This window comes from Coturnix japonica, chromosome 1, assembly GCF_001577835.2.
Source record: "Coturnix japonica isolate 7356 chromosome 1, Coturnix japonica 2.1, whole genome shotgun sequence".
NCBI lineage: Eukaryota > Metazoa > Chordata > Aves > Galliformes > Phasianidae > Coturnix > Coturnix japonica.
The window spans coordinates 86,734,440-86,760,455 of record NC_029516.1 but is presented as its reverse complement, the minus strand read 5'-3'; the positions used below and the strand labels follow the sequence as shown (position 1 = coordinate 86,760,455).

General features: G+C 36.9%; 1 protein-coding gene across 8 annotated transcripts in view; it reads right to left on the bottom strand.

Annotated features, from left to right (window-relative positions):
- The window catches only part of ROBO1 (roundabout guidance receptor 1), a 688,445-nt gene that overhangs the window by 27,191 nt on the left and 635,238 nt on the right, over window positions 1–26,016 (bottom strand). For 7 of the 8 annotated variants that reach the window (XM_015880144.2, XM_015880189.2, XM_015880154.2 and 4 more), the window contains 7 exons: window positions 24,980–25,101; window positions 22,454–22,685; window positions 21,071–21,192; window positions 17,402–17,573; window positions 8,345–8,542; window positions 5,006–5,032; window positions 2,297–2,339 (listed from right to left, as the gene is read on the bottom strand). In XM_015880144.2, coding sequence (XP_015735630.1) covers window positions 2,297–2,339; window positions 5,006–5,032; window positions 8,345–8,542; window positions 17,402–17,573; window positions 21,071–21,192; window positions 22,454–22,685; window positions 24,980–25,101 — 916 coding nt within the window. The remainder of the gene's footprint in view (window positions 1–2,296; window positions 2,340–5,005; window positions 5,033–8,344; window positions 8,543–17,401; window positions 17,574–21,070; window positions 21,193–22,453; window positions 22,686–24,979; window positions 25,102–26,016) is intronic. The other variant, XM_015880164.2, reaches the window with a different exon arrangement.

The window sequence follows — 26,016 nt, the reverse complement described above, 5'->3', positions numbered from 1 at the left end:
AAGGCATTTGGAGAAGACAAAGCCTTCCAGAATGTTCCAGCACTTCCAAGGCCTGTGCACTGGGTTTTTGTATAGAGAGCGATAGTTCCTTTGCTGCTAAAATTAGCTCTGGTTTTAAGCAAAATGTTCTGTAAGAAATGCATTGTGAGGTGTATAAGCAGTGGAAAACTCTGCTGGAATCATTTAGGTGGAATTGTGAACATGAGGTGTTTGCATTGCATCTCCATGGCTGGTACAAGATAGGAGATCATCTTTTCCAAAGATATTTAACCTTTGCAATGAATTACTTGAATTCTTGAATTGCTGGTCTAGGTCTGGGCTGGTCTGAAGCAAACAAGCAGCTGTGTGGGTGCCTGGATGCTGGCTGGAGTCAATCCACTCTAATTAACATTACTTGAATTCTGTCCGGAAAGGGGATTGTCACAGAAGTGGATATTTTTTAGCATCATGGAAGCATGCATTATTTTGAAATAGTTGAATGTGATATTTTGAATTCTAAATACCACTTAACATGCTTGTATAACAGCACTTGACTAAATGCTAAACCTTTCAAAAATATTGTGAATATAATGTGGGGAAGTGAAAGCACTAAATATGAAATTAAGAGTAAAGATTTTTGTATGCAAAGATATTTTACATAGCAGAATTGTGTTTTATATTCTAACTAAGTACTGTACAACATTAGATGCTCTGTAAATGCCATATACTCAAATGAACAAAAGAAGCAAAGATGTTAGCACCTTGAACCAATTACTCTGCAAGACTGCGACACTGATCTTTAGAACAAGGATGGTAAAAAACAGTGCTGCTTCTTCAGCAGTTCCAAAATGACTGCACACGATGCAGACACTTCTGGGTTCATTTCTGTCCTCTGCATCTATGTGACTGTGCTTTGTCTACCTCATGGTATGGGAAGAACAGAAAGCACAGTGGCACAAAGAGCACAAAAGGCTGTTAACAGTGTATCCTTCTGAACAACCTTGTCAGGGAAAGATGGTTCCTATCTGCTCTCTCTTATTTTCTTACTATCCTGGGGTGAAGGCAGCAACCCAGTGATTTACAGGTTTGTCCACTCAAACATCGCATGGTAACTATTCTAGAGGTTTTCCTCCTCGGTTTTATGGCTACAGCAACGCAGCAGTGTGCTGTTCAGGACACAGAGATCTGTAGTTGCTCTTACTGTGCCAGATTCAGTAGCAGCAGCAGATTACTCTGCGTAGCCTTCTAGCATACTGGGAATGCTTAATTTTATGCCTAATCTTTACCATTACCCAATTTTTGTACAGTCTTGCTAATTAGGAACAACAAGATACCACTTGTGAAACAGGAATTGATATGAGAATTTATCACCCAGCTGTTCTCTGAGATTCGAATGTATATTCCAATATCATGCCAAATCCTTAACTCAAATGCTGACACAAGGGAATGCATGGAAAATGCTACAGAAAAAAATAAAATAAAATAAAATAACATAAAATAAAATAATTAAAATAAAATAAAATAAAATAAAAAAAAATAAAAAAGGTGTGCTAATAAGTGGCACTGCTCGGACATGCCTTATTTATTTATTTATTTATTGCTAAAGCTATTGTTTTGTGTCCTGAGGATAACTCCATCTCTACATGGGTAACGTAAATCACTCTTGTCCATTGCCACTCACTAACTAAGAACATAAAGCCAATAAACATATTTTACTTAACTCCTAAATCTGTAATAGACTGGGTTCTCCAGGCAGGGGGCTTTAAATTAAAAACCTACCTGTTTCCCACCCTTCTACAGCACATTTCTTGAAAGTGATGCTTTAACTGTTTTGCACTGATAGCAAGATTTTTTCTTAACAACTCACCTTACAAACACATTGTGCCTTCAGAAAAATTGTCCAATTGACGTTTTTTTCTTTGTTGTGTTTGTGAACCATCTATATTTCTTAATCTTCATAAATGCCACGACTTAATTACTTCTTCTCCCTCAGCCACCACCACCAGACCTCTATTATGAAGTTAAAGTGCTCCCTCTGCTGCTCATTTTTTAGAGGTGCAGCATTTACAGGTTAACAAAGCAACTCAGCTAAAAATACCCATGACCCATTCTTCTGAAACCAACCTAGAAACTCAAACCACTTTTTTCTAAGGAGAAAAAAATAGATGGTCTAAATGTATATATTAATATTACACATTAAAATGCATTTTTTTTCAAGTTGCTGTTATGGCACCACTTACAAGGACAACTGTACTCCCAGGATATTTAAAGGTGTTTGTACACAATTTATAGCTATAAAAATAAAGCACGTAATTACCTGCCTCCACTGCTTACGGCATCTCCTCCTCTCTGATAGGTTACTGCAATATTTAAAGATAAAAAATGAAATAATTTAAAAAGCAGAAAAGATTACTTAAACAGTAGAATTAAACCTGCTTTTGTTTCATTTCAGCTAAGACAGTAAATGTACAGTGTTTAAATATAAATTCAGTCTCATCCTGACAGTCACTCTTTCTAATGCAAGTTTATACATAATACTTCTGTTTCTTGATAATTGCTATTCTTAGCTCCATCAAAGTTTCATATTTCAGTTCTGTTCAGAAAAACACAAACACACCTATTGCTTAAGAAAGCAGGAAGCCATACATCAGGTTGAACTTATCCTTAACATAGCTCTGCTGACTTCAGAGGAATTACTTTGTGGAAGAATTTAGGTCATATATTTATTTCATGAATGAGTAAATGTTAAAGGTTTTCTCTACCTTATTCTCTTGGTAAGATTAAAGAGGTAGCATGATTTTATAACATACTTTACTTCCAATGTAAACAATGGCTTGTTACAGCTGAATCTCCTACAGAAACACAGGCTTTTTCTGAATGCTTCTGCATTATACTCCTGGAACAAGCTTACTCTAGAAGTCCACAGAAGCTTTGAATTTTACAGCATCCTACAATTGGATTTAATAATGATGGCTCTTTATCTAAACCTGTACATGTATAAATCTTGTTAAAAAATCACTGGCAGAAAAAACTGCTTCCTAAATTAGTAGGAATGGCTTTTGCTACTTCATAAGCATTACATATTAACTAAGTGTATCTGCACATGCTTTTATTTTTTTGGCAAGGACTGCATATCCTTCACAGGAAGCGTCATCGTTAAGAAGTTGTTATAAGTAATGAGCCCAGAAGAATCAGTGCTATATGTTTTGCAGGTTTGCAGTGGACTAGGCAAAGGGTTAAGGAGACTGCCTCCTTGCAAATGTTCATGGATTCTATATTTCCCATCTAGGAATGTGCTGAAGAAAAGCAGCCAAATTCTGCTCTTTAGAAGAACTCCAAACAAGGAGTCTGCAAGAGAGAGATAAATGCTGGCAGTGATTACAATAACAGGATTAAAATGTAGGATGCTCTCTACAGGTAAATCTTACTGTAGGTAATGCTAAAGAAGAGGGTCTGGTACCGTTTAAAGTCAACAGGACGCATGACTAGAATCATGGATTTGAAAAGGGATTTTTTAAAATTTTCTCCTTTAAATGCTTTGCATAGTTCATGTTTTTCCAGTTTCTTTAAAAATCTCGGTGCTATTTAGTTTGCAACTCCGGCATATCTTATGGAGCTGCGGTATACTTTCCTTTAATGTTAAGAACCCAACTGAGAAAATGCATATTAGCTAACCTACCAACCTCTGCAGAAATTCAGTAGCATGCTACAATTGTAACTGCAATAGAAGCTGTTAAGCCAATTAAAGTAACAGCAAAATAATAATTTGAATTAGTCTCCACTGTGGATCTCAAAGGACTTCAGAAACATTAGGGGCCACTCTGGCACATGCTGAACAGTAAGCAAATCCACTGAACATAATAGGATGACTTTTGAAACAAGATGCTATTCAGTGTGATTAAAATATGTGGATAAGAATCTAACCAATTACCACTAGGTCTGTGTCAAGGAATGCAGAGAGACATGAGTTTGCTTCAGTTGCAGTCCAACCTGGAGGGATGTGACACAGCTGTTGTCCTGGGACCAAATCAGTACAGCAATTTTGAGCTAATATTTGAGCTAGATATTTTTGGCTAATTTTGCAGAGGAGGAATTAAGTGGCCTTTATACTCCCCGGATATACACAGGCCTCTTGTGAAAAGAAGGGATTTAGAACAAAGGAGGAAGATATGACCTGTCTATTCACTCAGCTTGTAGCTAAAAGGAATGTACAGACTGCAGTGGTGGGTATGAATGTGTTGAACTGTATCCACTGCAAAGGAGAACCTGCTGACTTCCCAGACTGTGAGACTCACTGAAGGTCCCATCTACAGAACAGAAAGGCTCCCCCCACTTCCGCACTGACTATGGTGGTCTGTGGCATGATTTATGTCATGGACATATTTCATACATTATTAAGCAAAAAGAAAAAAAATGATGATTTTAAGCCCATCCCAAATTTGAAATGTAGCTTTAATTACGTATAACAGGAATACTGCTTTATGATTTTGTAGCACAAAGGCAAGTTTAAGGCAGCAAAGAAATTTAACTGATAATTTGCTTTGATTTTCTGTATCTTTTACAACTCCTGGGATACTGATTTAATGCAGATTTAGAGGAAAGACAATAGGAAAGTATTTCACCAAACATAATCCCATTGGTTCCCTTACAACTCAGCACCTGGGATATGTAAAGTCATTTCTCCTCCAACAGAGGTGCCTTCAATATCACTAGATGCAGGAGGCCACACTACTTCATTACAATGCAAGAAGGGAGAGCTCGGGTTGTACAAACTGAAAGGAGCATGCTATAAAATGGTGTGCTTGCATCACATGATATATGACAAAATGGTACACGCAAGTGGAATAAAAGTGTCAGTTACAAAGGAAGTAGACTACTTGGAGAACAACATAATGATACCTGTCATTAAGGAAATTATTTTTAAAACTTCTGAACAACTGGGAGGGTTATGTCAGAAAAGGAGAAACAGTACCATGTTCAACACATGCTGAATTAACAAGAAGAGGGGAAAAGTGCAAATATATACCTGTTGGTGTGAAGGTAAAAGACGGGACTGAAAAATCAAAACAAAATACAAACTGGTTATTAAGCTGAAGAAAGAAAGGGAAACATACCACATTAGTATAAATCAGCAGACAGCTGAACATAAAACAAATGCAAATAACTAACCCATTAGTTCAGTCACACTGACACAGAAGTAAAACTAAGTTTGTGATTCAGAAGATTGACTCCACAGGCACCACTGAAAAAAAGTTTGATACTCCACTGTGCTCCTGAAGGGAACTACTGTGGTTTTGTCTTTGACTACCCTTCAATTAATTATCTTCTGTTTTTCTGAAGATGCTACTACAAACAGAAACCCTACACTGCTAATCATTTTAGAATGAAGAATGACAAATTCCTTAACAAAGCCTTATCTAACTCCCATTGAATTTTATCTGGAGCTCACCAAATAAATGCTTATTATGCTCAACTAACAGGTACATTTAGGTATTCAGTAAGAAAATAATCACATAAAGGACAAAAGACAACTGTTGTTTTACTCCATCTGATTCAAGAGTTGCACCATCTCTTTAAAAAAAAGCCCCTAAAACCTACTGCAGCAACTCATTTTTGTTTTCATGGAAGAAATTGCTGAACAGTTATTATCTACCTTAAGGATGTAATACCTTTCTACCTTTCAAGCTATGGCTTTAGGAGGGAAAGGTTAACAATGGAACAATGACATTGCTTGACAATCTTCACTCTCACTGCCACTATAAATCCTCTTTGGATCAATAGGGCCCTTAATCCAAATACAGAGAGATAGCATCTGTTTTTCCTATTAGCACATACTCCCCCTCCTGTTGACAAGACAGTATAGTTTTTCTACCAATGATGCGTAAAACAAAGGCAAATATTGCTCTTTTTGATCTAGTAAAAACAAAGACCAGTGTAAGAGCAATAATAAAATATTCACTAGAAGAGAATTTCAGATGGAATCTGATCAACAAATCTGTCACAGAAAGAAAAGGTTCTAGCTAGGAGAACAACCACTTACTGCAGTTTATGCAATAACTCTGAGGTTGGGGAGTAGGCTCCAGAATGTCTTGTTTTCATAAGGCAGAAAATGCCCTAGGTTCTCCCTGCTTTTTCTAAGCTGATTTATTTCCAGGAATATGACAGAGTGCAAAAAGAAGAACCTTTAAGCATTTTACCTATTCCAAGCTTAATTCATAGTACAGCTCTTTACTGTGAGATTTCCACTGTATTTTCTTTGAGCTAGGCCTTTTCACACAGTCAGCTTTAATTTAGCTACATTCAACAACATAGAACCGTTTTAATAAGCTTTCATTTAAACAGAAGGTGTATTTAAAAAACAGTTATTCAAAAGAGAATCGAGTGTCTCAAAATTAACTTGCAATCATGAGGGCATGAAAAAAATCTTTAACTACTGTCTCACTCCTTGCCTGTGAGCTAAGTAATAAAACTAGGCTTGTTTTTAAAGAATCGGGGAACAGATGAACAGAGGTTCAACTAAATGAAATTTTTACAGCAACCACACAAAAGAACAACTTAATTCTCAGAGCTTCTAATAATAAACTTGGTTGAGTGTGTAAGAGTACTAGTACAATATGTGTGTGTGGGAGTTTTAGCAGATGTCAGGCCTGAAGCTAAACATAAAAATAAACAAATAAATGCAAGACTGAAGAAAGTTTGCACTTGAAGTGGTGACTTGATGCACTGCAGAGTGGCAGACTACTTCACAATTTATATTCTCTTGAGGATGTTTCTTTTTTTTCTTCTTGAAGAAGAGATAATGTAGATGTACACCCTAGTTTTTGGCACATGTTTTTATAAAAATGCACACCAAATTACAGAAAAGGTAATTTTTAGAAAATACTGAATAACACAGCTGTTCCAAGCAATAGTTGATGTCAATAAAGTGACCGTTTTTTAGGACAAATTGCATGCCTTTTGCTTAATTGTAGGTACTGCTGAAATCACACTGATGTTAGTTTGATAGAACTGTAGAAAGGCAGTATGGCAGCATGCTATTAGTAAAACAAAACAGAGCAGGCCAATGAAGTAGAGTGTTGAAGTCTGTCTAAGAAAACCTAGAACAAAATTAAATTTGTCCCTGATATCTGTGGTCACAACTCCAATAAAACCACTTGCCCTAAAGGTTACCCAAAGCACTGATATTTTAAAAGCTTGGAGTGCACCAGAACACTGCATCACTCCAAAACAATTTTGAGGTTCCCATTCACACTGTTGCTAACTTTCACACTGCTTCTTTTTCACAGCAACATACTACTACTGTTAAAAACATTTGTGTTATATTTGCCTATCTGTCTCACTCATCATTCATTCAGTTTGAAGAGACTAAACAACGCAGTCTCATGACACCCTTCACCCAAGATATGTGCACCTTTGCAGCCTAGGTCTATTTTTTGATGGCCAAATATTGAACCAAAATCTCACTATCCTTTCAAAAACAGGATCTTCCATTTTCTAATTGATTCTAGACTTTATGATTTTCACTCCATGCACACCCACAAAGTACTGCCTTGAGATATAATGAAGTGTATCATACTGAATTCAGCTTTAACTTCCAGGCTTAATCAAAAGATTATTGTATCAGGAGAGAATTTTATTCCAGAAGATCTTTCAGGTAGATATTCTTGTTTTGTTTGTCATGGAGTATCATGTAAAGCACTGCTTGCCCAACAATCTGACATAAAAGGTATTGATAACATGAAAACTAAGAGTGCTTTAAAGTTAGTCCCAAATGAACGCAGATGCAAGACTTGATAGCCCCAGAATTCAGTCCCAGACAAAGGTCCCTTGAGAGCATTTATGAATGAGTCTTGGAAAGTATTATGTACTGTTGTGCTTTCACCAACAGCCCTTTTACCACATTCCCAGGAATATAAGGAAATTCAAGTACACACACCAGAAGCATCACTGTAATTGACACCACTGTTAGTATTCTTAGCAGTAAGCAAAAGACTGAATAAGAGGGACAATAAGCAACCATCCAATTGCTTTCTTTTCAGATGGTTCAGAGAGTTGGGTAGTAAGGACATACTGGAAGCTCTCAGACTTAAATCAATCTTGTACTTTCCTCACTTGTACAAGTACCTTTATGAAAGGCTAACCTAGTTATTTTTCTAAATGCTCATACTTTAAAGACAAGTTGAAGTCAAGTCAACACATTGCATAAATAATAGTTCTTTCTACATAAGCTTCTGATTCAAACTTCCTGAAAACAGTGACCTAATTTGATAATTCCAGCATAAAATCTTAAAAGAGCAAGAGACTGATTATGAATTGTCAGTAAAAGGGGATTCTGCAACATGGAGATTGAAACATAGTATGGCACCTTTTCTGATACCAGCGTAAGTACTAGTAAGTCCATTTCGTTTCTTCCTGTGGCGATACAACCAGATGCTGAAGACCATGAGGATAATCCAACAGGCAGCACCAATTCCAGCAATAAAGGCAGGCTGTTTTACTACGTCAGAGATCTGCTGGGCTAAACTGACTTGATCTTCTGAAGATACAGGATTTCCATGTGAATCTGAAAAAAAGGACATCACAAATCTGTAGTTAATCTGTATGAGCAACTGTAAAAGGCAACACAAAAAGAACTGACAGAACTGCATCCATTTCTTCAAGGCAATATGCTTAAGATTGCTCATCAAAATCTCTTCTTATAGGTCTAGGCAGAAATATCTGTTTTCAGTATAAGACTCATTTCTCCAACTCTACTGTGTTTTGATTGTAGTGATTGCTAAATAAGGCTACTGGATTGTTTTTGTTTGTTTGTTTGTTTTTTCACTTTATCAAACCAAAGACAGTCTCAGAAAATTATTGAAGAAGTCAGAAAAAAAAGCATAGAAGAAAGCTCAAGTACAAAACAAGCTTAGTTTGTTCCTGGGCTCTATGAAAGTGCAGAAGTCAGCTACACATACATACATTCTCATAAGAAAAAGTCACAAAAGAACGACAAACTCAAAGAAGCGTAACATGATGCTAATGTTGAGGGATACATTTTAATTTAGCGGTTCCTGACAGATGAATTAAATATATTACACAGTCTAACATACTCTTTGCAGGTTTCAACTTTAGTTTCAATTAAAAAAGACTGAATATTTAAGAAGGCATAAGGAGGACTAAAAAGGGGTTTTAAATTGTTAATAATAGTCAAGCAGTCTCATTGTTACTGGACACACTGCCTTCTACAAATACTGTTAACCCCTAAAATTTCCAAATTTAAGTAACGAATATGTATTTTTTCCACTTTTCCACTTTTTTTTTTTTTTTTTTTCTCCTGCAGAGAAAGCACAACCAATAGTTGTTTTTTGTTCCTTTTCCGCACTCTTTTCTTTTTTCTCATTTCAGTAGAACCTTCTAGGAATGTTAGTAAAAATATTCAGTTACTGAAAAATGCTAGCTGAAATGAAGCAACTCAAAGATAAAATACTGTCTTCCTGATTTTTTAACCACTACAGTGAGTTCTAACTGGAAATTTCATTACTGCATAGGGTGAGGGCAGGAATTTGAAACCTTTAGTCAGAGCGGATATTGCTTTACACATTCCAAGCTTAGACTTTGAAATACCCATTTTTATTCTTGTGTAAATCCAACAAGTTGTTTTCTTTTTCTTTCTTTCTTTTTTTTTTTTTTTTTTCTTCTTTTACTATGGGTAGTGACATCATATGTTGAAAAAACGATTTCAGGTGAAAGGTAGTTACAAGTAATAGTAATAGAAACTACATATGATATGAAGACTTGTTCACATAAAAACCATCACATTTTCTCTAGGGACTAACAAGTGAATAGATTATACTACTGTGACCCATCTTGTATTGTTCCAAAATAAGCCTAAGCAAAATAATAAACTACAATACAAAAAAGAATATGGAATCAAAACAAAACCAAAACCTCTTCTGGAAAAGGATATCTTCATGAGTGGGAAATTATTACATTAATAACAACCGTTTTCCAGTGAAGAATTTAGCATTTCATTTTCTGTGATATATCTGTTTGGCCAAGGAATCATCACTGCCTTTGACTGCTACCTTATTGGAAATTTTATTTCATATTTCCAGTTCCTTTATCTTCTGTGATCCTAAGCATACTGGCTAGTTGGAAAGTTCACCAAGTAGACTCATTCTTTTCTTACTAATACACTCTTTGTGTCTGCTGGGTTTATAGATTTCACGCCCATTTGTGCAAGGTTAAGATGGGTTGCAGCAGATTTTACAGAGACAGCCAAGCGAAGTTCCACACAAGTGGACAGATGGGCTTAAACATATAAAATATACTGTGACTAATGAATTAAAACTGTCACTCTGATTCTCATCTTTTGTCTCTTTGCAGCTAAGGCCATATTAAGATATGAAAATGTTTTTAAAACATATCAACAGTACAACCATACAGAAGGGTAGTACTTTTATATGCAAACATTTTGCATTGCTCAGTGAATGCGTATCTGAAGATTACAAGATACTGAAGAATCTCTTTGAACTCTCATTGTTCGAATTTTTAATTAAGAATCATTTCACTGTATTATTTTACTAGCCATTGCAAGCATAGTAACAAGATTATAATATATTTGCTGTTAAGAAACAAGGCTTACACTACACACAATATAGAATCATTGAATTGCTCAGGTTGGAAAAGATCTTAAAGTTTGAGTTCAACCATGACCCAACCATACTACCTAACAAACAACCCTCTGCTAAATCACATCCCTGAGCACCGCATCCAGATGGATGGTGACTCAACCACCTCCCTGGGGAGCCTATTCCAGTGCTTAACAGCCCTTTCTGTAAAGAAGTGCTTCCTGATATCCAACCTAAACTTACCCAGGTGCAACTTGAGGCCATTTCTCCCCATCTTGTCACCTGTAACCAGTGAGAAGAGACCAACCCCAGTCTCACTGTAAGCACCTTTTGGGTATTGAAAGAGAGCATTAAGGTCTCCCTTCAGCCTCTCCTCATAGGGCATATTCTCCAAGCCCTTCACAAGCTTCACTGCACTTCTTTGGATCTGCTCCAGCACTTCAGTTTCCTTTCTGTACTGAGGTGCCCAAAACTGAACAAAGTACTCGAGGTGGGGCCTCATCAGTGCCAAGTACAGGGGCTGGATTGCTTCCCTAGTCCTGCTCACCACACCATTCCTGATACAAGCCAGGATGCCGTTGGGCACACTGGCTCATATTCAGCACACCTGGGCACACTGCTGGCTCATATTCAGCTGACTGTGCATCAGTACACCAAGGTCCCTTTCCATCAGGAAGCTTTCCAGCCACTCCTCCCCAAGCCTGTAGGGTTGCCTGGGGATTTTGTGACCAAAATGCAGGACCCGACACTTGGCCCTACTGAAACTCATACAGTTAACCTTGGCTCATTGATCCAGTCTATCCAGGTCCCTCTGTAGTGCCTTTCTCCCCTCAGGCAGATCAACACTCCCTCCCAACTTGGTGTTGTCTGCAAACTTACTGAGGATGCACTCAATCCCTTATTAAAGATCATTAATAAAGACGTTAAATAGAAGTGGCCCCGGTACTGAGCCCTGGGGTACACCGCTTGTGACCAGCCGCCAACTGGATGTAGCTCCATTGGCCACAACCCTTTGGGTTCGGCCATCTAGCCAGTGTTCACCCAGCAGAGTGTATGCCCATCCAAACCATGTGCAGCCAGCTTCCCCATGAGGTGGACAGTGTCAAAGGCCTTACTAAAGTCCAGGTAGACCACATCAGCAGCCTTATGTGTGCAGACTGCAAGTGACTTTACACTGAATTAAGTGGTATATATTTACATACATAGTGACAAGAAAAATGAGTATGTGTATGTGTATATTCATACATACAACACAATAGAAAAGAAGAAGGAACGGCTTTCAAAAGGCCACATTTAAACCATGTAGAACTCTTATGATTTAAAAACAGAAAGCAAGCTAAATATATAGCAAGGGAAAGAAGATCTAGTGAACCTTCCATTACTAAAAATTTCCATATACAATGTCTTGGAAGCCTTACTTTGAGAAGGGCATATTCACTCTTTGCCACAGTCCCATGTGAGACCAGTCTGGAAAAAAGCTCTTGAATGAAAAAAAAAAACAACAACAAAACAACCAACTTTTCTTCATCCTAAGAAATTTTTGGAAACTTTGAGATATAAACAGTTCATAATCATCATTCCTGTTCCTGCTTGCACTCCTCAGGGAAACATGCCAAAATAATAAGTGAATGTAAAGACTGTAAGGCAAAGTGCATCTTACTGTCAGAGCAGCAGCCACAGCTTATAATGTACTTAAGAAGGCCTCAGTGTTGTCGGAGCAGACTGATCCCATAATTCCCTGAAACCAGCATATTATCAAACTGACTCATTCCCTTTTCTTCTACCTTGAGATAAGAACCTCACAGAGCATGTTGATTTGGCTATTGCTCACAGGTTCTCTGATTCTGACTGTGCCAAAGCTCCAAGTTTCATACTTCAATGAAAACTCATTAAAATTCATATCACACAGAACTATGAACTTTAATTCTCTATGTAAAATATTCGGTTAAATAATATAAAACTCAAGTTTTAAGTTGTCAAATGCTGTACAGAATTAAGATAGAAATGGCAAAGATTTAAGACAGGAAATTCCAGGTTCACAGGTGTGCAGGTATCTCCAATTCTGCCCTGTATGTATACATCATATAGTACAGTACTTGCCAATATGTCTGCCTCTTTTTGTATACAATATGTACAGACACCATTTTTGTGGGCATTGGTAATTTGGGCAACCCAAAACCAGCAAAACATTTGGAATCTACAATATGATGTCCGATGTTTCCTCAAATACATGTGGCATGGTGCAATATGAAAATTATATGGTAAAATACAACCAGGTTAAGAAAATGCTATTTTGCCTTCTCTCTAGTAATGCATACTTCTAAAATTGGAAAAATAGCATTTTTGCAAATCAGTCCCAAAGCACACAGCTTGGGAGGAAACAACCAAAAGTTGGTTTGGAAGGACTTGCTCTGTGAGGAAAAAGTCTCTTTTTACCAAATGGGATATCAACAAAACCCACCATGCAACTACCACTCCAAAACTATTTGAAGGGCTGACAGAATATCTCTAAACAAAACAATTAGAATAATGATTTGATGAGACTTTCATTGTACACTGAGATATTCAATAATTGAATAATGCACTCAATATTTATAAAAATTCTACAGACTTCTCAATAAATAACTGCACCACACATATTAATAGGAATTATGCATTTAAGAGTCATATTAATTGGTGTGAGATCTCTCAGAACTGGCACCCTGTGCAAAATATGTTGCAGGATATTCCCTTCTCATGACTTACTTGAAATCTAGCATGTGTTATACAACAGAGCTATTAGAGAATCACAGAACGGCTTGAGTTGGAAAGGACCTTGAAGATCACCTAGTTCCACCATGGTAGCATAGGCAAGGTTGACATTGTCATAGGTGGTATCACATCACTGGGCAGACATAAGGCTAGTGATCAGTTTGATATGATAATTTTCATCTTTCTGTACAGGGAAATTTTGTAATCCATGCAACAATAAAATTTTTTTTCAGTATTTTATATATATATATATATATGTGTGTGTGTGTATATATATATGTATATATATATATATATATATATATATTTTTTTTTTTTTTTTCTCCACAGAGAAACATGAGCATTTACAGTGAGCCATGAATATGATTTACACTTTTTTTTTTTCTTTTTTCCTTAGTGGAAAAGCTCTTTCTTTTTTGTTATGTAAAATATCAACTTCCTCTCCCCCCACCCTCCCTCCAAAAAAAAAAAAAAAGAAAAACCACAACAAACAAACAAAAAATGATTTTCTAGGCATCAGAAGTCCACAGAAAGCTGTAAAAGGCCATTCAAAAACTCTAAGGAGGGTGTTTTAAGGAGACACATGATTTTTTCAGCTGACTTCATGATTTTAAACACCAGAAGATGATTTTTGAATAAGAAGAAAGTATATTGCTGGCTTGCCCCAGGAGGCTCTCAAGTCAGTGGCACTGCAGCTCAGTGAACTGCTTTAAATCAGCAGAGACATGGAAAATGGAAGAGCTCTGTGCCTACAATTTGTACCTGTCTTTGTACCAGGGTAAGTGCGTGCACAAGGTCACTTATCACACACCTCAGCTGATGCATGGTATTGTGATTGCACACCTCAGCTCTCAGAGAATCCAACTTCTCCTGTCCTCACCTCTTGTTCTGGAAGGCGGACTCTGAGAGGTGAAGCTTCCTCTTGTCACACACCTGGATGAAATCTGCCTGGCCATCACTCACAGTCACAAACTGGTGAGCAACCTGCATAGTGCATGACCTCAAAAATGAGTTTGGTGTGCAAGAGAGTAGGTTACAGTGGGGAAGAAAGTCTCACATTAAATCTCATCTTCAGACATTCCAAAGCCAGCCACAATTCAAACTCATGTTTCACAGAATAGGAGAATGGCCTGGGTTGAAAAGGACCACAGTGATCATCTAGTTTCAACCCCCCTGCCATGTGCAGGGTTGCCAACCACCAGACCAGGCTGACCAGAGTCATATCCAGTCCGGCCTTGAATGCCTCCAGGGATGGGGCATCCACAACCTCCTTGGGCAGCCTGTTCTAGTGTGTCACCACCCTCTGTGTGAAAAACTTCCTCCTAATCTCTAACCTAATCCTCACCCGTCGTAGTTTAAAACCATTCCTCCTCGTCCTATCACTATCCACCCTCGTAAACAGTCTTTCTCCTTTCAGTTTATATGCTCCCTTCAAGTACTGGAAGTCCACAATGTGCTTTTCTGCTCACAGAAATAATAGTTCTAAAACAAACAAACAACAACAGCAACAACAACAAAACTACTGTACTTATTCAGATATCAGAAAAGACTTCCTGAAAGAATAGTTGGGATCAGTGAAAAATGTAGGAAGGCAAACATGCAGTTCCCAGAGCATGTTGGTATAGGACTCTTTTAAACCTTCTAAAAGGAGCATCTTTGGCCTCTTTTCTCCCTCTCTCTTGCTTCACTTCCCTCTCACTGTAACAAAGTAATTTATTGCTGGTGAAAGGTGCCAACTGATGACATCAACAAATTAATTTTCTATCTTCAGAAGAGCTACTAGAAAACTGCAGTGTCTGCTCCACGCCCCTGCTGGGACTTCATCCAACAGCTAAGAATGCAAGTCTTGTAAGAATTGTAAGAGAACTCGTATTCCCTTTCCATAATCAAGTGTTAAGTAAACTGGAGCCATTCACATGCCTAGAGGATTTTAGCTAGATATAATAAATGAAGAGTACTCCTCTTAAGTACTAATTTTCAGCAGCTCCCACAGTTGTCTAAAGGACTGCAGAACTGTCTAGGTATTCCTTTATATAGTTTTTAGTGACATGAATCCCCCAAAGTCTCTTCTTTCCAGATCTTTGTCATGAAATTGTAAGAATCAAATTATGGCATTTTTCCTACAGAATATGTAGTCTTGGCTATGCCACGTAGTTAGAAGCAAGCAATAAAAAATACTAAACCAAACCCCAGACACTCAGAAATATATGTCTTTTAGCAAATTAAAGGCTCAATTACATTTGAACAGCTTCTGAGATAGATGATTGCCTTGTGCTTTCTAACATGGTGTCAGTAAAGACTAGGATCAGAAAAGTCAGAAAAAAATCTTACACTGACAGAACATCATTTCTTTCTTTTTCCATTTGCCTAAACGCCAAAGTGGTTAAGTTGCCTTATACAGTTAACCTTCATTTAACTTTTACTTATCATGAGAGAAAAGGAAAAAAAAAATGTGTCTACAAAGTGTTTGTCTTTGAAATTCTAGTCTGCCCTGTTAATTTACACTCATTAATCTTAGATTTTCAAAATCTAAGCTGTATAGAACAAACTAAAATTTGAATGGAAAACTGGCTGCAGAGAAGCACAATCTAGCAAATAACCATGACTTTTTAAAGACATATTAATGGAATATCACATAAACCATGTGCATTTTTTTCTGAAATCTCTATTAATCACATATGTGTGTAATCCAAACAAAGATAATAGTTGGGGAAGTATACATAGGTCACTCTGAAAGCAATGCCTCCTATTTATTTCCACAGAAACTACAACAGCTAAAAGAGCACAATAACACTATTTGGTAGAGCAATTTCTCAGCTACAAAACACTATTTTTTTTACCTAGTCAGCACTATTAGCTATGCATTCTCACCAGCAACTAATAAGAGCCTGCATGCTGCATTCACAAAGATCTGCACCAGCAGAGGTGATCCGATGTCACTGTCATACTGCTGAAACACACCACCCACTACCTCATTGTGCTCACATTCACTCTTTGGACTCCAAAAACATTTAGCAAGCATCTGTGAATGTCAGTAGTTGCCATTTTTTCCACATGGAAGAATTCAGTGACATACCTTTGTCTCATCCATGCTTTCATGTCAGATGCCATTTTGTCAGACAGCTCCTCTGCTGCCTTCTGTCTCATAGCAACAAAATGTAAAGGAATATTGTTGGGAAGATTCAACCTCTACTGACATATCACCAACATTCACCCCTTATGTCATGGGCAAGCATCATAAAGCAGGAGGCATTACTTTCAGAGCAGCCCTCATACATGTAATTTTTCAGCAAATATATTACTTGTTCAGTCCTGTTTTCACACACACATATATATTTAAATACAAAGTCAAATAACAGGGAAGATCCACTAATGATAGAAATATGGAAATGAAGTCCAGAACAAAAGATGAGGTTTTGTTGTGATTACGTATAGATTATAAACTGTAATGATAAGGTAGTCTGGCACAGATGGGTAAAGCAGTGTATGATTATACCTAAGGTTACTTTAAATGTTCTTCAGTGAATCAACAGAAATGAAGCATTTCTCCCAGGTATACCCAAAAGCAATATCCTTGACATGCATTTATGACAGAAGGAATTGTAAATCACTTGGTACTTCTTATTCCTCTACTGGAGAGCTTCTAGACACAGCTGATATTTATTTTTCCTAATGTTTGCAAACTGTTGTTTCTTGCATCAATATTCTTATCAAGGCAAATCACCTCTCTGAACTAAAATAAGCCAACATTTAAGGATTCATAGTACTCTACATGCTTTATTACACCATTATTAAGCTTGAAATTTCACTTTGAAAAAGTTGGCAACCAAGAAACAATGCTGAATTTGAAGAATCAAACATTTACATTGATATACTTCTATCTTTAGAGTGCAGTTCCAAGACAAGTTTACAAGCAGAAATGCCATATCCTGCCACTTCAGAGATCAGGTACAATTATCCATTTCATTTGACCTGAAAGTATTTCTGATGCCATAAAGGACAAAAGCAAGGAAACACAAATGACTGAAACCAATAGACAGGATTACCGTCAGGCTTACCTAACTGGATAAACTGGGGATCACTTTTCACTCCAGGTCCTGCTCCAGTACTCGCTGCCACTTCCACGCTGTATCGAATACCTGGTACTAGGGAAGGGATGACTACAGAAAAGGTGGAACCATCTACTGTCTTGTTTATATGGTATCGACTTTCATTGCCAAGGCACCAAACCTGCAGGGAAGTAAGAGTATTGCACGTATAAGCATTCAAAATGAAATAGTGAAGGATCATTAGAAGGAAGGTTGACACATTCCTTCTGCTGGATAAGATTTAGAATCTGTCCCAGTTTTATAATCAGAAGTCATGGATCACAGTCCTACGCATTCTGAATACTGGAAAGCTATTTCTTGTTCCAAAGAGCAGATCCAAATATTAACATTATTTGATGGGTTTATCCCAATTCATTCAATCTATGACAACAGTGCTAATAAAGCTAAAAGCATTAGTAACATGGAACAAGTAAGAGAAATCCCTTTACCAAAAGTATTTCAACTAAACAACAAAGTAAGAGCATTCAGATAAATGAGTTTGCAATTCCCCTGTTAAGGAATCATTAATCAAGCAAGGCTTTATTCACTCAAGTGCAAGGGCAAGATTTTCTTCATGACATCAGAAGAGAACAGATACCATGCTGGAATAAAAATGTTACCTTTTTAAAGAATAAATGGCAGTGAGGAATGAGGATTAGTAATAAATATACTATCCTCTATTGAGAGACAATGGGATCATGTCAAATATCATTTTTTGATTGAAACTAGAACACAAAACTAAAAACTTCTATTTGGCATTTCAGAAATCCATTATTATATTCAGTCATATTAAGTGACTGGGAAACTGCATTATCTGTGTGGCAAATGCTTTTAAGAGAATGGCTGAATGCTCAGCTGCTATCAAAAGTAACATAGCAGCTAATTTAGGTCTCCCAAGAAAATGATGAAGCTGTGTTGCTTTTTTTTTTTCTATTCTTTTTCCACAGTTGTATTGCTCTACACTGAATATTTGTTTTAGTTAAATTCAGTACTTTATTTGTAGAGAGGCAAGTTTTCCTAGGAACGTCAGCATTTCTGACCCTGTGCTGACTACACATAGGAGGGAAGATCATGTTTTTGACATATGGAGCTTTTAAAAGATTTACTACCCAGATAGCTGTTCTTAATCCCTTGGGCAGTTCTGCTGTTGCGGAGATTGTCAGGTGAGTGAGCTAGAGTTTCACTTGGAGAACAATTGCTAGGGTACTTTCCATAGAGTCCTTCTTGCCCGGATACTGTAAACTTCCTTTATTTCACCATCAGGACACTCTAAGACCCTTTTTCATTCTCCGGATGCCGAGGTTTGAAAAAAGGCTAGTGGGACACTGTGAGGATCTGAAATGTATTTTAAGCCCCTTTGAAATAGAATCCCAACACAGCACATACAGAACTGCTTCTGTAAAGCAGGTCAGAGAACAGAAAAAGAACAGACTCTTTTTTTATATATATTCAGATATCAAATACAGACTATTTCAGTCAGAAGGATGTATAATTATTACTTACATTGTTCTTAAATTCTGAAATTGCATTTTCATAGACTATAAGAACTTGATAAAGTGAAGAACAAAAGAGTTGTCTGCATTTTGACACAAGTCATTTTCACAGACATTACTATAATAGTACACTTGTACAATAGTGTATATGTAAATAAGAAAAATAATATATGATGTACTTGCAACTATACACTACTTATTTGTAAAAGTGTTTTGTTCTTAGGTGCTGAAATAAATGGGGAAATGTGCAAATTGGGAATGGTAAGTTAAACAACAGGTTGTTCAGTACTTGTCAGTACTATAATTGTCAGTACTATAAACAGGCATGTGAAAACTCATTTCCAGAATCTTATGAAACACAGAGGAATTCACACTATAACAGACATAACAGTAAAGAAAAAAATAGTATAAAGAGAATTTCTAACTTCATGCTACGAATGACATCTGCCATGGTTTGATTTCTGGCTTTTTTTGTGTGTGATGCTGGCAATTCTCCAGTTAAGATGGTATCCTTCTTTATGCACATTTTACCTTTAAATTATGTAGGTACGCACTTGCCTTAGACCAAGTACAGAGAAAACTGAAGAATTCCCCCTCCCCAAGACTCACACCCATTTTTAGGGGAAAAATGTGAGATGATAGAAAAATGACCATTTAAGAAAAGAAAATTTTACAAGATTCTGTTTTGGCTTTTTGTTATTGTTCTTTTTTTATTTTGTTAGAAGTTTTTATAGGTAGATCACTCCCATCCCCCCCCCATCCTCCCTTCCTTTCACCCCCACCACACACACACATTCTTAGAGAAAAACAATAACTACATAAAGCTCAAATAACAGCAACATATATATTCATTGTGTCAGTTTTCTGTCCATGATGAAAAAACACAGTGGAAAATAAGGGCACTCAGACAATAAATGTGGGAGAAATGTGCCAGTGTGCCACCTGCTGCTACAGAAGCATAAGAAGACAGTTTGCTCCAACACCTGACAGCTTATTAGCTCTGAATGCTGGGAGGTAAGTCAGGTATCATATTAACTCACAAATATGAATTTCCTGAGTTTTATTGTTTTGTCCTTGCAACCTAAACATTCTTCTAATGCATTTGCTTGATGGAAATATTTGCACCCTTCCAGTTAATTGAATATAACAATTTTCCAATTTCTTATTTATTCTTTTTTCAAATTACATGATATATCTGAAACTAAGCCACAAACTCATTTTATTTCTACCTGTTGACCAAGTTTCATGTTCTGATATTTTATTGTTCTAAATTTACCATGAAAAGCAGTGATCTCTTCCCTTTTCTGCTAATACTAAGGGAAAACAAAATAGCCAAATGAGTTTTTAAGGCAAGGGACACATGTTTGTAGCACAGCGTTTTACCTGAAGAAGAAGCCAAAACAGATGATCCTGCCACTCAGTGCCTATTAAAAGTTTATTTGATATACACAACTAAATATTTAAAGTGTCTGTGGCTTGCTTAGGAAAAATAAGCTTCAGTTGATTTGCAAAGTAAATGATCTCAAAACAATTTGCACTGAAAATAATTACTGTGTATGCTGCTAAATGAACATCAAATGAATGCTTTATAACTTACCTACAGTTTTTGAAAAATTATATAGCTTAACAAGACCTTTCTTTTGTGAAAAATACAAGAAAATTTCTATAAATTTACTATATTTAGTATTGTACAAGAACATTCTTTACTTGAAAGTTTTCTATTTGACTATTCAGTTAAAAATAAATTCCTCATATCATAACACCATTAATTATTATCCTTGAGCCTTTCAGCTCCTTAAGCCTGTTTATATTTATTATTGCAGCCAATGTCTTTGAGTCACAAAATGGTTCTCTAAAAGGTAGGGTTCCCTTTCAGCTTGCCTAGGCTTTTCTCAGTGTATAACAAAGACAAGAAAGCAGTTTTTTCAATTATCAGCACTGACCTTTGTTTTGTTTTATAGAGGTGGCTTTAATTGCTTTCTACCATTTAGACAGAATTACTAAATATGGAGCTTGATTCTTCAAAGAAATCATTTTCCAAACGATGTGCTCTAACTTTATCCAGTAGATGGAGCCACGCATCCACAAACAACTTACTCATCAGAATCCAGCCAACACTTTGACAGCGGATATATGCAATTATTACCTTATATTCTTGAACCATTCCATTCTGGTTATCCTCGGGGGGTGGCTGCCAGGTGACTACAATTGCAGTCCCATTCCCATCATTTTTAGTTACTGAAACACTCTGAGGTGGAGCACTGGGCGCTGTTTGTTTGGGGAGAAAGATTGAATGGTTATGTTTGTCAAATGCAACAGTGAAGGATTTTAGTTTTCTTTTTAAAGGAAAACTGGTTTCTGGGCCACAAAAATGTATTATTTTACTCCCTAGCTTTTTGAAAGTGCAATTCATGCCCACAAATTATAATGATATTCAAGGTAAGTGATCTGAACCTACAGGCAGGCTTCCTATTTCTGCTGTGCTGTTTCTGTAAGACAGAAAAAGTCAGGCAGCCCACCAGACACTCCAAACTCAGATAACAATTACCTGAACAGCACAGAATTCTTGAAAGGGTTTCAAAGCATCTCATCCATGATCAACAGTATTAAAAAATGAAATCTGTAAACAGATCCTAGCAGAATGTTAAACCTCAGCTGCTCTACTGTGTGAAAAATAGTGAGCAATACAAACCTTATTAAAATCAGAACTGAATGTATTATGCTTAAAAGATTTATATTTTGAATTTTAAATAGTTTTTCTAAAAACAATATGCTTAGATGATGCTTGGGATGAATGCGATTAAGCATACCTCTTGAACCACCTACAGAAATAAACAAGAGCTATACTGTATTTACATCAGGTAGTAAAGAGATAAGGAAAAAGGTATCACATCCCAGCAGAGGCACTGAAATCCCTATTCTGAAGCACATACTTATTATGCCTGAACTACCAGATGAGCTACAACAAAAGAAACAGCTTTATGAACCTTCTCTTTTTAGCATGCGTTTGAGATGGAAATACATAATTTAGTCCACTATATCTGTTGCCCTCATTCATCTTTTCATTTTGTATTACTGATTGATGCAGATATAAAAGCCTTCTAAGAATGTGGTTTCCATTCCCTCAGCTACAGTGCTTTGATGATTTCTGCGGTGTCTGCTATCTACTCAAGATAGTGATTAGTAAGTGCTTGAATCTGACAGAAGTCACTTGTGACCAGACCATGAACTCAGCAGGGAGGAGTGCACACTGCAGTGAAGATAAAAAGCACATTTCCCATTGTGTGCTGGAGGAGGGTTTTGCACATCCCTCTCTCTCTCTGTCTCTCACACATGGTTCTGAATATTTACTTCGATGTCACCAAACAACTCACTTAATGATCAGTCCAACACATTCTCCTCTGCTACAGACTGCTGTTCTCAAACAGCACAAACTTCAAACAAAATCAAATAATGAACATATCAGAGAAAAGCAGACCAGAATACTACTTCAAAAAGGAAAGATGAAGACAGTCTGGCTCCTACTTACCTTCTTCTAGGGTTTTTGCAAATTTCACTTCACTATCTGCTCCTTGAAACTCATTAAAAAAAGGGCGGGCCTTGATTTCATAGTTTACACCTTTCTTCAGCTCTGGAATGATAACACTGTTTTTGGTTGGAGTCCTCACTTCAAAAATTAGCCATTCCGACTCTCCATAGGATGCTGGTGTTGGCCGGTACAGGATTTTATATCCTTGAATGTACTGAGATTGCTGGTCCACCTGGAAAAGTAGCAGAAAAACAACCTTTACAACACATTGTGCACTTTTTAATAATTTATTAAACAATTAGGAATAATTTATTAAACTATTAGGAACTGTGCATGCTGTCTGCAGCATTAGTCCTTGGTCTCTCCATTTATTTTATTCAAAATAAACAATGCTGAACTTGATACAGGCTCCTTGAATTACAGCAAAGTATAGGACTGATTCAAAAGAACATTAATATTGATGCCGGTTGAATGGCACCAGTTTCGGTGGATTTATGGAAGCATTAAAGAGAGATAGCAGAATTGTATAACACACCATGGCTCTGTGAAATGAACCACGTTTACATTCATGGAGAAGCTGAATGGAGTCAGGAGAACTCAGTATAGACTTTGCCCATGCAAATGTGCTCTGCAGAATTGGTCAGGGAAGAAGACCAGGGCAGGGGATCAATGGCTCTGATGAACACAGATAAAGCACCAAGTGTGCCAGCTCTCCTGAGGTGTGAAGCCTCTCAAAATTCAGGAAATGAGCACTGTTTCCTGCATGCTTCCTTCTGGAGTAAGTGATTTAAAAGGGCAGCCAACTGGCACTATCTGCTTTGCTCTGATGAGGCTGGAGGCTGTTGAAGGGCAGATCTGCCCAAGCACTTCCTCGGCGTTCACTGACTCAGCAGGAGCCTCCTCTGTTGGAGGGAAGGGGCTGTTTTAAGAGGGCTCTTAAGATGCTTACAAAATCAGCATGGCAATAAGGATGAGACTTGGAAAAACAGATCAAAATAATATGGTCCCAAGGGATTTAAACTAAGGCCATTTTATACTGCATGTATGGAGAAAGAAACCTTAATGTAAATTAGGATAGGGTTCAACGTGTTTGGCTGTAACCACAGCAGAAAGTTATCTTGCAGAAGTGATCTCTTGCACAGCATTAACAACAAATTTCAATTTCTGATGAATAAGAAAGTCCAAATGCAACAATAAGAAGCCTTTAAAAGGGTGCACCAGATTTTCCTTATTTTCAAAAATCTCACACAGTAATGTAATAAAACCATTTGCTTGCTAAGAAGAAGAAAAAAAAAAAACACCTTTCATTTTTAATAAGCGCATAAAGAATGCATGTGTTAGCTAAGACTGAAGTAATGCTTACTTTTAAAATTGCAGAGAAGCCACAGGCCACCCAAGGAACTGACAAAAAAACTGGCTGCCTGGAAAAGGTTGTTCTGTAAGTAAAGGTCAAACAAAATTGTGCTAGGAGCCTCAAGAATGTTTTAATGTTATTAGTTAAAAGAGGAAATAGCACAGCGCAGATGGCCTTGCTGCAGGTAAGTGGATGGAACACTGCAGATACTACCTTGTAGTACTGAAGAGCCCTGGTCATAGCTAGGGCTCTTCTACAGAGTAAAAATGTCTTTGCTCTTGCTCATGGCATGGCAGGGGCTACATCCTGTGCTCTGACTGCCAATATTGACTTGTTTAGATGGAAAATCTGAAAAGACTTCAAAGCTCAATCCCATTTGATAAATTCCTGCACTTGTGTAACTTTCCCCCATTTTTTGTCTTCATTATATGTTTTTTTTTTTAAACTGGTCTTATTTTCATTGTATTTTATTTTCTTGTTTCTTACTTTTGATTTCCTATATTGTTCTTTCTTTTTCATTTCTACTTTGCTTCAGGACTTCTACAATATTGTTTCCTTAATCTCCCATTTCCCTGTTATAATCTTCACATGATCAACTTCCTGTTTCCTCCTGTCAGAACAACACCAACAGAACACCTCTGAATTGTTATTTATGTCTCTTCTATTTGTGCTACATGCATTCATAGCACTGTGGGAAGAATAGTATATTCATATGACAGTATTTTGTTTTGGATGTGTTTCTCAGTACATATATAGGATGGAGGAAACACTCTGAAAGATAACTATGCAGTATTTCCCTCCACTGTTGTCTGACAGATGGGGCTAGCCACATTATCTCATTAGGGGACTAAATACACTTCCTACTGAAAGCAGTGCAAAGGCTTCAAATGATTTAACCTAAGAAAGCTTAGGATCAATTCTTTAATATCCAGAGGAGGACTTCGGAACTCTCACCATATTATAAGCAACATTCTCCACAGGGACAAGAAATGTGAAAATGGGACAAAGTTCTATGAAGTATGAAAACAAAGCCCTAGTAGTACTTACTAAAATGAAAAACATTGCCAGTTTTTAAAAAACTACACAGCTTCTTAAAGAGTGACTTCACAGTGGTGAAACAGTACACTTTAGCAATGTATGTAACTACCTTCATGATGCAGATTTGTACTTACTGTCCAATGAACTTCAATTGAGGAGGATGAAAGGATAGTAGGGTTGTGCAGATGTAGTACCACATCGCCTAGTTCTCTCTGTACTTGCTTGTGATCCACACCTTGACTTGTTGGTGGAACATCTGTAATAATTTAAGATTCAATTCCCACAAATATATGCAATTGTTAAAATAAGTATATATAAATACAAATAAAAATATCGTAAAACAAAGGAAGTTTTCATCAGTTAAAGTTATCACAGGTACTCTCCAGAAACATAAGAAAAATCTACAGAAAGTTTTTACTGAGTTAATATACTTTGACAAAAACAGGAGGAAGAAACAGGAGGGAAATGATGGATAAAAAGAAAGAACCATATTCAGAGAGATCTTTGGAAAATGACGACAGAAGCATCTCTTTAATCTTTCCTGCCAGAAGGAAAAAAAAAAATTCTATTGCCTGCTCCAAATTCCATTAGAGACCACAAAAACTATATGAAAGGGCCATTGTGAATGATTTGCCTTCAGGTAAATTAATTGGCAAACTTACTATTTTTAGTTACAAAAGAAACAAAAAATGTAGAAACTAAAAGGATGTCACATAGCTAAACTTCCACTCTGATAGCAGGAGACTTCTGTAAACAGAAGGCAGAGCACAGCTGAGCGTTGTCATGCTCTTCTGACATTTAGTCTATCTTACAGCTAAAAGAATTGGACATATACATGAAGGGACAAATTCCTCTCAAAATAGGCAGTAGGACAATGGAAACCCATTTCTGCATGCAGTGCCTTTGAAAAGAATACTTATCTGAAATTTAATGACTGTCCTAGACATATATAAAATTTATAGGGCAGTCACTAACAGAGTGTTTCAAATATACATGTACAACAGACAGCGGAGGAACACAGTCTCTATATTGATTTCATATGTTTCCCTTTGATCACTTCATTTTAGAAAATACCTTGCTGACAACCGTTAAAATCACAGACTGGGGAATTCAGTGAATGTATTTTTCTTTTCTTAATACAATTCCAGATACAGAGTAATGCATTACATAA